The following is a 14,556-nucleotide window of genomic DNA, read 5'->3' as shown; positions in this document are numbered from 1 at the left end:
CAAGAGTAGCTGCAATATTTCTTCTGGTAGCTTGTGATTTTGTCCTTATATAAATTTGCTAAACCATCTTTCGTGTTGTTACTTATACAAGTATTTATACGTGATAAAGAGAAAATTGAATCGATAAAAAAATCTGACTCAGACGGGACTTGATTCCGCAGCTCTTGTCAACCATGCAATTAATTTCGCATCGACAGGAGGAGAACCCGGTGGTGTAATGGTTGACACGCTCGTCCCGGCTTGACAAGAACTGAGGGTTCAAATAGCGTCCGAGTCAGAATTATTTTTGAGTTATTTTTCTCTGTGAGAAAGTTGCTATGAAGACGAAAAAATCCTTTATAGACGATAGTTTGTCGCTATTCATCTAATATATTTTGAATTGTATGAATTGTTCGATCCGTATAGTACCACTATACCTAGAATGCTCCCCCCCCCCCTTTCAAAACTAGTTTTTTATTATTATTATTATTGAATATAACGAAAAATTAACAAAACAATAAAAATAACACCGCTAAACCCCTCACGCCGAGTTAGGAACTCCGGCCCTGTCTATGGTCGAATGTAAGCTCTCAAAACGTTAGAAACGCCCGAAATGGTTACCACGAGCTGAGTAAATCCACTGTGTGTGAACACGCATCCAACTTGAGTTTATAAACGCAAACTCAAATACAAATCTGAGCACCCAAAAAATCGGACTAAATGATATTCCATTTATAGGAAGACTTACTTACTAAAATACTAATATTGCGTTCTGCAGTGTCACAAAGTGATTTTAATCCCTTAAAAAAAGGATTAAATGATAAGCATTTACTAAAATACATAAATTGTTTTCTGCTGTTGCGGTCTATCTGAGAATAAGACGTGAAAATACGTTTAAATCTTTAAAAAAAAAACTGTATCGAACTGCTATGGACAATGTAACATAGTAGCAAAATTATATTCTATATTTTTTATTATATTTTCATGTTGTATGTTGTGCTTTATTCACATGTCTGAATAATTCGGGGGTATCACACCGGATCTAAAAAAAAAGGAACAAGTGCATTTTTCTCGTAATCTCCAAGCCCGGAAGAACTAGATGGCGCCGCTATCTGCGATCTCAGACGTGCGGGAAATAAAGATGGCGCCCAGCTTAACACGAATGAAGGCTATTTATTACTCCAACACCTCTAATGCACGACCCAGAATACTTTATTTACGAGCCTTATGTATTTCCTACCTTGTACGTGATAGTCGTCGACTTCATATCTATTTTAAAGTTGTGACTTACTACTTGTGTGTAAAAATACACGTCGTCAGAAAACAACAATGTTATCAGCTTCTCTTCTATAGTCTGGGTTGTGAGGTAGATAATCAACCTCATCAACCCTGGTGTCAGCGTTATTATTGATCCGCCAAAAGCCTCTGACATGGCTCATGTAACTAATACGTACTTACGTACTCAGAATGAAGCTGAGATAATTTTTTTTATGTCAACCAATTACAACTGCGAGCTTGGTATATGTTATAGTGTCTTGGCCTCCCCTACTTCGGACAACGCTAAGGCACTTTATAAGTTATTTAACATAGCGGAAAAACAAAGGTTAAATCTATAATATTGTAAAAACTATGAGGGTGGCATATTCTGTATAGAAAAAAAAACCCTCTATAAAATAATAGATTAAAAAAGAAAACTTACATACCTATATCAGTAAGTAGTAACCGACGATAAATTCAAATTCAAATTCGTTTATTGCAAAAAATGTGGTACATATATGGCAATAAAAGTTGTATAAGTTGGATCTTACCCGTGATAATTATAAAATAATGCAGTTTAGGTTTCGCAAATGCTTAAGATTAGATAATAATAGCTTGTAAAAAATCGTTACATAAAAAAACTTCGATTACATTCTAATCGAATAGAAAGTTACAAAATGTAACATTGTACCAGAAGTCCAGCTGGTACTGAAGTCTCCTAAACTCGCAGTATTAAAGTTTCTCCTGTAAAACGAAGGTATTAAAAAGGATTCCGCTTGGAAAAACGTCGAATCCTGGACGCGGCTAAACGGCGGCCGTTACGTTAACGATTATTGCCTCCCGCCCCACTATTTTGCCTAAATGTCTCGTATTTCATGATAACACCGGGAGATCTCTTTCTAGCTCTTATTTCTATTTTTACTAGGCGTATAATAGAATAGCTGCTGCTTATCAAAAGCCTTGTTCTTTAGGTTCTTTCTAATATAATCATATGGGCTGGGGGGGCCAATAGGCCACATTGAAGCAATTTATCTAAAAAGCAATATTGCTATTTGGCATTTGTTGACTTGCGCACTTATTTTTATATGGGCAAATGTCAAATAGTAATTTTGCTTCGATGAATTGCTTCGATGTGGCCTTTTGAACCCCAGTAACTGCAAGTTGTCTTCTAATTCCTTACTTGTGTCTCTGTCCACCCGATTAGAAATAACGGGCGTTAGCTTATGTATATGTATATATGTGTTTTAGTAGTACCTATTGAAGTTGCACAACTCTACTGCGACTCACTCCATTTTCTTTATCTGCGATAGTTACTTGTTTTAGTTACTGGAATGTCTAAAATCTACGTACTTTGGTTCGGGAAGAATATTTATGTGAGAATAGATAATTTTGGTACAATAATAAGGCTCTATTTAATTAAACTAAGGACTTATTGTATAATGCTAATGAAGCTGCTTTAAGAGTACATAAAGCGCACTACACTGTAAATAGCATTATAGGTTTCCTTTATAGTTACTAAAAGTACACATAAAATACATTTTCTCTGAAAAATCAACACATTATTAAAACACTAATAATAATAAACAGGAGAAAAAAAATACAACTTGAATAGTTCCACAAAATACCAATTCCCCGGGTAACCAACCTTTTCAGGCCGCGTTTATTTACCCATCGAAGACCGTTCGACCGTTTAAACACAACGATTATGTTCTACTATGTAGTGTAAAAGTACGCATAAAGGTTTTTAATTTGTTCGCGAAGTAGTAGGGGGCAGGACGTGAATGTTTGGGCTATAACGGAGTGGGGCCATTCCGCCGGCAGTTAGGGCAAGAGGCTCGCGCCCTACAAACTGGTATACGTGTCTGGACTCTCAATGTAGCCTGAGAACATGCGCATTGAAGAAAAAAACGGGATGAGTTCGTCTCCCCGCAATGGCTGTGACATTTTATTTCTGTTGGGAAACATCGAATGAGTTCTAAAATAAATTGTTTAAAATGTTTTCCCTCGTTTTGGAGAATAAATATTTACTTTAATTTCGACAATGTAATTAACGAGGTGAGTGTATTACTCGTACGAGTGTCCAGTAGACATGTGAATAAAGTTTGTAAATGTTATTAAGGAATTACAAAAAAGAAAATATTTTTACATTAATTAAAATGAGACAAAGATACACGCATTCCAAATACATTTTCAAGTCTACAATAAAATATTTTCTGCATTTTTCCATGTATATTTTGAATATATTTATAATATTAATTTATGCTTTTTAATTTTGTAATTTAAAATACCTAACAATTTTGAAATAAGAAGACAGCTAGGCAGCCCATTAGCAGCGGTAGCTGTCACGTCTCTAAAGTGCGTTTTTGTCGCAATTTTTCCATGTCTGGGTATCCGGTAATGGTGATGTACCCAGGTATAGAGTTCTTGTGGCTTTACAAACAATTTGCCGCGGGCTAGAGCAACTCTGCAACTCACTTTATTTTCACTGACCGCCGGTTTGCGCCGCATAACTTCGCGAAATCAGTTTTCATAGCTTTACCAGGGTTTCAAACTGCAGCGTTCATGATAACTTATTACGATGTTTTTCGTAATGATGAGGAGCTCGGTGGCGCAGCGGTTAGCGCGCTCGGTCTGCGATTGTTGAAGTAAAGCAACTTTCGCAAAGGCCGGTGATAGGATGGGTGACCACAAAAAAAAAAGTTTTCATCTCGAGCTCCTCCGTGCTTCGGAAGGCACGTTAAGCCGTTGGTCCCGGCTGCATTAACAGTCGTTAATAACCATCAATCCGCACTGGGCCCGCGTGATGGTTTAAGGCCCGATCTCCCTATCCATCCATAGGGAAGGCCCGTGCCCCAGCAGTGGGGACGTTAATGGGCTGTTGATGATGATGATGACAAAAAGAAATACCTAAAACAATGAAAATTTCTGAAAGTATCATTTCCAGAAGAGATATATAAAAAAATATATAATATACACTTCAATATAAATATACGGCCTTATTCAGTAGGTAATTCAAGCAATAATTTGGGTTTAAGTAGGATAAAATGTAAGTAATCTAAGTAAATACAAGTTTCAATAATGTATTTGGCCTGTGCTTAGCTGTGGGATGTGGATAGGTATATTAGGTATAATATATGCCTCTAGGCAGTTCACGTTATGTTATGTTTACTCTTATTCTACACTTGAATGTATACGTAACTGAAACTACTTAAAAAGGAGTTGTTTTTAGAATGCATCCGTATGAGTATAAAGTTTTTAAGCCGTTGAGTATCTCCGCGATATTGCCTTCATCCGATAATATTGAGTTGTATGAACTTGTCGAGTTTACTCAAGTTTCTATATTTTATCAGACCATACATGGACAGTACGAACCAATCAAACTTTACCGATAGGTACTTACCCTGCAGTTTAGATAGATTTGTTTATAGGTATGTAATTTTGAACACTAGCTGCCGATAACATAGACTTTCTCAATAGTTCTGTTTCTATAATTCGATTTGCTATAATAAAAGGTAATGGGGATTTTGTTTTTAATTAAGTATAAGAAGACAGATTGAGAATTTTACATTGAGGGGAGGCCTGGCCCAGCAGTGGGACGTATTTAGGTTGTTTACGTATGGATGTGTAAGAAGACAAACGTGTATACGATCAGATGCGCCACTTCATGGGTGTTGATATTTGCAACAACAAAAGTGCTGTCTATGCGTCGCCGGCCTAAGAGAGGCCCGAATGCATTTTTAAAGAGCCCCATATCATCGCACAATGGAAATTCTTCACGAGCGCACCCCACCCACATGATAATTATAAGAAAAATGTCATATTATTTTTTTATTTTGTCCAGACACAGTACGCACGCGAAGATGGTGGTGAGCGGCGGCAACGCAGTGCACATCGTGGGCACCTTCAAACACCTCGGCGCTGATGCTGATTTTAAGGTAAACACTTATTATCATTATACTGTACTCACTCACACTTACATTAAAACTAGTAGGTACCTACTGCAGCGTAAATTTTGCTGCAGCGCAATCTTTTTGCTTATCAAGTTTTCTTTTTCTGGCTTTTTGGACGTATGTTATATTTGAAATTTGAGGAAGGTCGTTGACAAACAGAGTGTAGCCAATCATAACAGAAATTATGTAGATTTGCCGCAGATGGCATTAACTACTTGGCCGGACAAATGGGGAGCGCTGAAGGCTCTCACCCGGTACAACGTTTAAGACAACAGGTCTGAGGGTGCCCAGTTGGGCGCGAACCTCGGCTCAGGGCGTCATCTGAGAGGAAAAATATTTGAAAGAATTAATCGACCCTAGTGGGTCGATAGCGATAAGCGCTGATTGAGGGAAATCGTAGACCACGCCGGCGGGGTCGGTATCGGAGTCCTGAAGTGTTTGGTGTCGCGAGCTGATTGGCTACCTCTATGGCTAAAGTAATCGAGTCAAAACAGAAAATAAAATTCGTAAATTTTCTATGTAGAATTATCCAAGAACACTTATAGTCATAACATAGCATCACGCCCATATCCCCGAAGGGGTAGGCCGAGATGTATAGTATAGGTGCTTACGCTCCACCAGTGGGTGGAGTCGTGAAACCTCCTTTGCCTTATTAAAAGTCAAGATTCTATAATCCTCTCAGGTGGTGACCTTCAAGCCTGTTGTCCCACTTGTCTAGCCAAGTAGTTAATGCCGTCTGAGGAAAACCTACAAGAAGTCACGCCAAAAAAAATAAAAACTTAGGTACTAAGAACGTCTGAAGGGCTGCCAATGCGCACAACACTAGTTTCAGTATGTTTCCTTTTAATTGTTTACAACAGTGTGAGTTCATTCATTGATGTTTAACTGACCCACCACTATATTTATATACTAACTTTCGACATTCCTATAGGAACTGTACCAGTGTTCTACCACTGTTTATGAAATCTGTGTATATTGTAGACAATATAACCACGCCCGTCCGTATACGTACACGCTACTCTACACTACTCTACTCTACGCTACTGTATTCTACGCTATTCTACTCTATATTGCTCAGCTCTATATTGAGCGCAGGAGGTCAAGGGGGTTTCGTGCACACCGCGTTTACAATTTCCAAGAATTCCAACCTGTCTCGCAGCTTGTTCCGACGTAATTAACTGACCTATTTCTGTGTTAATTATTCATAAGTCTTTAATTTCACCTTCACTTCCTCATTATAATAATTTTGGTACAAAATTATTCCTGTTGAGAATGCATTTCTAATTTACCTTCATTATTTATTAATTGTTTTACAAACTACTTTGGGGACTACATTAATGGAGATTGCAAAACTTGTTCCTCTTACACGGTGAAGTAGACAAGTATCACAAGTTTTTTTCTAGTTAAGTACATTTCATACTTTATGTCCCTTAAGTATGAAAACGCGGACACTGAAAACTGATACTGATAAATAAAAACAAATAGAACACGGACACTGTTCGGAATCAACTAAGACAGCTATGGGAGCAGCAAGATTATAGTGCAGATAGGCTGATTTAAAGATCAGTCATTATTTTCGACGATCTGGTGAAGGTCGCGGGAAGCCGCTGGATGCGGGCAGCGCAGGACCGATCGTCGTGGAGATCCTTGGGGGAGGTCTATGCCCAGCAGTGGGCGTCGTACGGCTGATGATGATTATTTTATTAGCCTAATTGATCTTATTGATAGGCTAGTAACATATTGGCTTATCTGCCTCATAGGAAAACTAGTTAAAGACAAAAAGTATATATCCAACTTTTGGGCGTACATTGACCTCCCTCAATCAACCGGAGAATAGAGTTCCACCACGCTGCTCTATTGTGTAAAAATATACAAATTGCTAGTTTCCAACTAGTTAAATCAGTTACTTTTTACTAAACGTCAAAACACAAAATTACTACGGAATTTGTATGAAAAAGCACGCGGTGATGTCTTAGAAAAATGTGATAAAATGTCGGACTTATTGTTATGTTTTTCTTGATTAAAATTCATAAATAAGTTAAATAGAAAAGAGAAAATGTTTTTCGTTAGTTTTACATCTGTCTTTACTTAGTGATCAGAATTTCATAATTTATCTTGAACCTAGTACACGATCCATTTTGATTTAACAAAAAAAAACACACAATAGAAAGATGCGTTAGTTTTGTATTGATCGGTACAGCATTTTGATATAAGTACTCCTCTAAAAGCAACTTTATCACCGTCCGCTCCTCGACTAACGCTCAGCCTCAGCAATAAAAGCTTGTCTATGTCATCAAAGAAAACTACCTCACCTTTTAGTTTCAGCTCATGGCGCTGAGAGTGCTTGGTGTCGATTCCTTAAATGATGCCTGATGACAGTGTCTTGGGGCGGAAGACAAGAGGGAAACCACTGCCCTATTTTTCCCTAAAAAGTAGCATGGGAAAATGCTGCACCGACAAAAGCGTGGCTCTTAAATTGATGATGATGACAGTGTCCTAGAGAATCACAATGCAGGTGTGAGACTGTGGTACATACATACATACATAAACTCACGTCTATTTCCCACCGGGGTAAGCAGAGAGCTAGAGACTATAGAATTCCAATGCTTCGATCCTGACACACTTCTCTTGCTTCCTCCACATACATCAATCGCTTCATACACGCACGCCGGTTCAGAGTAGATCGTATTAAACCTTTTCTAAGGACATCTCCTATTTGGACGTCCAACGTGTCATGGCTATATCCCAATGGGGTAGACAGAGGTACATCCGTCGTAAGGATCTAAGTACTCACCGAACTTTATAAGACTTTATTTACTTCTTTTTTCTTTATAAATAACCGCGTAAACCTGAAACCACATAGTAACGTACGTTTTATATGTTGTTCCCAGCTATACCTGACGACGAACGTGACACAGGCGGACTTCAACATGGGGTACACGATGACGGGGACCCTGGAGCGCGGCTGCAAGTCCACCAACACCTTCCAGATGACGCACTTCGCAGTACTCCGCCGGTGCGACCACGACGCACATCATCTCAAGAACTCCTAGACGTTACCATGTAAACGCGAAACATTTTATAACAATGATGTAGTGTTCCTAGTAATTGCATTTGAAAACATCATCACCCTAGCATTATCCCGTTTTTCACAGGGTCCGCTTACCTAGTAATTTTATTTGAAAACAAATACAAATATACTTTATTGCACACAATATACAAAACAAGTTTTACGCGCATGGACGAAAGATGCAGTACAATCTGGCGACCTTATTGTTAAGCAGCAGTTTCTTCCAGGCAACCAGTGGAAAGAAAACCGCAACAGTGTAAAAAACAATAACGAACAAAGATAGCACGCGATCACAGCTCGAGTGAGCTCTCTTATTCTAATCCTTTTATCCCCTGTTGGGATATACGGCTCGAATAGCAGATTTCCACTCCTCGCGATCTTTTGCTATTGCCGTAGCTTGCTCCGACAGTATTTAATTCCCTGTCAAACGAGCGTCGCCAGTAGAGCTGACATGCGCAGCGTGATAAAATTGTGTCACGATAATTTTATCGATTCTGACGATATAATTATACCGTTTTATTGATTGCTCCTATGTGAATCCACTCCTATATATGATTCTATATATGAACTCCTATATATGTGAACCCAAATAAGTCATGTCGTTCTGTCAAAATACGGACAAAATCACGTGGCAGGCATATTAGGGAAAAAACGAATTTATCGATTTCGACAAAATTTATTTAATCGATCGATAATTTTATCACGTTGCGCATATTAGCCCTGCAGGTCTCACCGGGCCCTTTTTTTTTTTTTTAACTAAATAAAATAGCTACATTTTTGTTTAACCATGAAGAACATAACTTACCTAGTATAACAGTGTAACCGCAAATTATCTTTCCATTGAAAACAAAGTTATGTCAGACTATTTTTGCTTTACATTCAAATGCAGGCTGAGTAAATAAATGTTACGTATTTTACTATACAATGTAATAGTACCTAATATAATCTATCAATCAATATATGGATTGATAGATTACTAGTGCTATTATTATACATATACATAAGGACGTCTCGCTCGATTTAGGTTGTTCCTAATTGATTTAGAAACCTAGCTAGGCTAGCTTAATTGATGGATACGAACACGATACACAGGACATGTGCCATTAGCAGTACATCTCATTGTAAGAAACAAGTTTCTACAGAAAATAATGGGTACGGTGCATAGATTTACTATTACCGTAGATTGAACACCAGCGCTCAAAAAGTGGGACGCAAAGTTACTGTTAATATAGCAACGTTGACAGTACTTTAACTCAGTGCACGATTAGGCGCCGAACTGGCAACACGGAGAAGTCCGCGGTAAAAACTTGCAAAAATAGAAGCTCATAGCGAAAAGAGACGGATGGAACATCATATTTCTAATAAGTAATGACATTGTGCATGTTATCTTAGTATAAACATTTTAATTTTCGCAGTACAACCCACCAAAATTATTATTTTATTTTTAAATACACTAAAACAAGTACTCTCGGTCAATCCGATATCGGTCTCCGAATCGCAGTATGACCCGACCGCGTTACAAAGCACCACGCGGTAATATACGTAATAAAATTATGCGTACTTACTTTATTAATTTGACACGATTTTATTGAATGTATATACCGCTGTGTACGAATGTATAGCTAAACAAGCGCCAATTTTTCGCCGCATTTTTGTATCAAGCGCTGTATCTACGGTAGTGGTAAATCAATGGTACGGTGACGTAAATAAGAGGTTGTTTTCTAAAGATCGAAATTGTATGTGACATAGGTACCTACTCATAATGAATTATTATACTTATCAGAACGACGATTTCACATCAACGTAGAAATATTTGTAAAAGCCTTATTGGCAATTTCCAGAAAACTTATAAATGTCAACAAGTAGGTGGTTATAAGACACATTTGGAAATATTGATCGTATAAAGAATTTGGGAATATTTTTGTCGACGAATAGCAGAGCTGATATTGTGCTTATTATTAGTAAATATTTACTTAAAATGTAGGAATATTGTGAAAGATCTCAGATAATTGCTAGTCGTTAATGTAATTAGCTTTAAGAATATATTGCCAAGCGATATTGTGATCTCGATATTTGTGTCGGAAGTTGAAATTCCTTTCCAGTATTGTCGAGCTGTGTTAGACTAGATGTAAATATTATTATTTCAATGTACAGGAATCGCTTAGTAGTATAGTACACGTTAGAAGTAGGTACATCATTATTTTTATATTTACGAGCAAATTTTCCTCTCGTAGATTTTGCCATTTTGAATGTGTAGTTGTGAATTCACCTAGAATAGTACGTAAGTTAGAGGTTGAAAGACCCTTTTTGTACATGGATATAACAGAGTCGGATGTACCTGAGCAGTTTTGTTTAAGCTCGTTAGAGTGTAAAGTGTATTTATTTTCCCAATAATGGTATTTTCCTGTTCATCGGTAATGTTCGATAAACAAAATTTAAATTCGTTTTAAAAATGGCTGTGAGCAGTCTGTTGGAGTGTTCACGGTTGGCCGGACAAAATAATAATATATTGGTGAGCGTCCCATATTGATCCCCACATAACCTGCCCCACATACATTTTTTACCTCATACCAAAATTTCATGCATAACAATTTTTCTTCAGATCTTTGTCGATGGGGTTTTTAATATAAATTGATACGCGAATTAAAAACGTGTTCTTTTTCATCTCTGGGGAGGATTTCGGAGTCATTTCTTTATAATTTGGGCTTCTTCTAATCATTTTAAAATCTCGTTCAGTGCATTGTTCAGTATTCTATCAATTTTCGTGATCTTCGCCTACAGAGGAAAGTATTATAGTAAGTAGATGTTAGGTGTAAGGTAGGTAAGTTACTTGTAAAGGGTGTAACAAACGTCCAGAATCGCGCTCCCTCCAGTGTGTCCACACGAGTTTTGTACAAAGTTACGATATCTTAATGCTCCTATACGGCTGTAAGAATTTCATATTACTAGTCATAATACTTAAACGCTTTTAGGAAGCTCCGCATTCTGTTTAAAAATTAGCGAAAAGCTTTTTCTCTTCTCTTTTTTCTTTGCTTAAATATAAAAATCATTTTACAATAATCGATGCAGAAGTTATATCTTCCTCTGGTTGAGTATTATTATCTCTTGACTCTTTATCGTGAAAATCTTTGCCAGAGTATGGAGTTTCTTAAACAATAAAAATTGTCGTTAGAGTATCTGTAAAGTATAATTTTGTAGTTTAAATCTGTCGTAGTAATATATAAAAAAAAAAAACAAAACCCTGCTGGAAGACACAAACTCAATTATTTTCATAAATCAAGGTTCCTTTGCCTTTGTAATGAAAACTAAATAGTACTTAATAATAATTTGTCAGTGGGATTTTGAAGTCTTTATTTCCAAATTGCCAAAATGTAATATTAACACCATTCAGGGGGTCTAAACAAAGAAACAATTTATTTTTAAGTATAGCAATATTGCAATTTGCTATTTGCGCATGTAAGCGAAGGAGTGCGCAATGTCAACAAAATTTCAAATAGCAATATTGCTTTTTTTAGATAATTGGCTACTTGACAGTTGTAACAATAAAATATGTAATATTTCGGACATGACATGGTAGTTTATCATTTAACGATAATTATCCAATAGTTTGTTCTTAGTAAGGTCATTTTTAAATATTTTATTTTTACAATATAAATATGCGATTTTTTATCTGTGTATTACAAGAGCCGAAACACGGGCGGCCATGATTGAGTTTCCTTTAACGTCACATGTCACAAAATAAACAAGAACTATCTGTCAGGTTTCAAGTTATACACTTCTGTTTGACAGAGTCTGTGTTTACTGAAATGTGACGTCACCGGGCAAAATATCACGTGACCAACCGTTTCCGCGCGAAATTTTAAATAAATTATTTTAAGAGGTATAAAATGAGCGTTTGTAATTTTTTAAATACTTCTCTGAAAACCGTTAAGTAGCCAATTTGCTTGAATAAGGCTTTTTAACCCTCTAGATCTGTTGTAATGATAAACTTAATTACCGCTCAAGTGAGTAGTAACTCGTAATACACAAGTATGTTTATTTGTACAAAATACAATACAATAATTCTTTATTGTAACCACCACAAGGCACCAGTATTACCGTAGTTATAATAAAGCAAGTGCCAAAGACGACTTAGGGAGCTTCATATTGTAAGTTTCAATTATCGACGTACGTGATAAGGTGATGTTGTACATAAAATCGCTTCAAATTTTAATGTTGTCTTTCGTATTTCGGGGCGACTCGAATAAATTGTACGAAAATAAAAGTGTTTTTATTTACTTACCTGTATTGTATCCATGGAATGGAAGAAAGAGAAGAGAGGCGAAACGCGCGGCATACAAGTATGAGCAAACATACTTCAACTTTGCACTCCACTCGTACGCAAACTTTACGACACACGAAGCTCCGCGATAGTATATTAGAAGGACGTCTTGTGTATTATAACCTGCAGGACAATAAGTCAAACTTCACAGGAAAGCTAAAAACCTTAGTATGCAATATCTTACGAAAAGTTATAATAACAGTGTTAGTTTTTTTTTACGTGACTTGTTGTAGATTTGCCACAGATGGCATTAACTACTTGGCCGGTTAGTGTTTTGTTATGTTATGCAGCCTTCATATCAGTATCAGTAGCTATGGAATTTGAGAAGCAGTAGAGTTGTCGTAGTTATCTGTTTGCAAGAGTAGTAGTAAAAGAGAGTAGGGTTGCACCGGCGGCGACAGCGGTTCTCATACAAAATGCGCATTAGAGCACTTCCAACCAGACGACGCCCTGAGCCGAGGTTCGCGCCCAACTGAGCACCCTCAGGCCTGTTGTCTTAAACGTTGTACCGGGTGAGAGCCTTCAGCGCTCCCCATTTGTCCGGCCAAGTAGTTAATGCCATCTGCGGCAAATCTACAATAACTCACGTTAAAAAAAAATGCAATACCAACCTCTTTCTTCTATTCCATGATTATGTCACACCCCGGGCACACCATACAAAAAGCTCATTCTTACCGTTTGCCCGCTATTCATGATTTACATTGTATTTATAAGCAGTGGCTCTAGTAATCAGTAAGCAAGTCACAGCCTGTTCTTCTATCGTGTGGGTTGTAAGGTGAAGACCAACCTCACCAACCCTGATGTCAGGGTTACTATTGAGCCGCCAAAAACCATGTAACGAGTACATTACATCAGTAAGTAATAACCGGGACCAACGGCTTAACGTGCCTTCCGAAGCACTCATCTTACTTTCGGACAATCAGGTGATCAGCCTGTAATGTCAATTCACAGCCTGTGAATTCCAATGAGAAACACAACACATTGAACAGGTTCAAATTGTGTCTTAATGAGATTTAAACATAGCGGACCGACCACACTCGTACAACTGGCCGTAGCCCCTGTGGTATGATGGATCCCAAACACTTCTATAAATAGATAGATATACAATATTCGTCACGTTGGCTAGAAAATAAGAAGAAAGTATGTAATTTTTAAAAAAATAACCGAATTTAAAATCTGTCAAATAAAATGTAAGAAATAATATTTTGTTAAATAAGTACAATGAAAATCTAAATTCTGATACATACGATCACGAGCATTAATATGTATACACTTTGGTACCATGTCACATTAACTTTTTTGACAAATTGAACTGTAAGTGTCACTAAATGTCAAATATGTTAGTGCGACAGAGTCCTAAAGTGGGTACATTATATTGCTCATGACTGTACACACATACACCTATGAAATTTGGCACGCGCGTTAAGAAGCCTTAGACTAACATATACGAATATTATGCAATTCCAACAATATTACACAGATACGGGTAAAGTTTAAAACCTCCTTCTTTTTTGAAGTCGGTTTAAAATATCAATTCCGACTTGAATATTGATTAATAGCTACGTACATTCCCATACCACCCATATTAGCTGTCGTAAAAAAAAACAATCCCCCAATCCAGATATCTGATTGTCCTAATGATAATTACCTTTGAGGTATACACGCAACCTGTAGATTACAGTCGAAACAATGTTTGCCTAAATGTCATAACAATGTATGCGTACGTTGTATACCAACCTTAATACATATATTGTGTACATGACGAATTAGGTCTTATGCTTACACATTAGAGCAAATATTTACACAGCGACTCTAGCATGCACTCGTGGAGTAAGTACTAAAACTATAGATTTAAGGTCGCTTTAAAACTATTTAAAACAATCCGTTTAAAACGAAAAAAACCTTTTTGAAATCAACCATTTATTTCGGTTTAAAACGGCTGCTGTTGATGACTATGTTTTTCTTAATTATAACTACAT

General features: G+C 37.1%; 1 protein-coding gene across 1 annotated transcript in view; it reads left to right on the top strand.

The window, feature by feature from the left end:
• LOC126370890 (uncharacterized) overlaps positions 1-8,239 on the top strand; it is a 66,983-nt gene extending 58,744 nt beyond the window's left edge. Inside the window, exons 3-4 of the mRNA XM_050016004.1 lie at positions 5,078-5,171; positions 8,078-8,239. Of these exons, the coding sequence (XP_049871961.1) occupies positions 5,078-5,171; positions 8,078-8,239 (256 nt within the window). The remainder of the gene's footprint in view (positions 1-5,077; positions 5,172-8,077) is intronic.
• The last annotated feature ends 6,317 nt before the right edge of the window (positions 8,240-14,556 follow it).

The sequence above is a fragment of the Pectinophora gossypiella genome, chromosome 11 (assembly GCF_024362695.1).
Source record: "Pectinophora gossypiella chromosome 11, ilPecGoss1.1, whole genome shotgun sequence".
NCBI classification, from domain to species: domain Eukaryota; kingdom Metazoa; phylum Arthropoda; class Insecta; order Lepidoptera; family Gelechiidae; genus Pectinophora; species Pectinophora gossypiella.
This window is presented reverse-complemented; position numbering and strand designations above follow the sequence as displayed.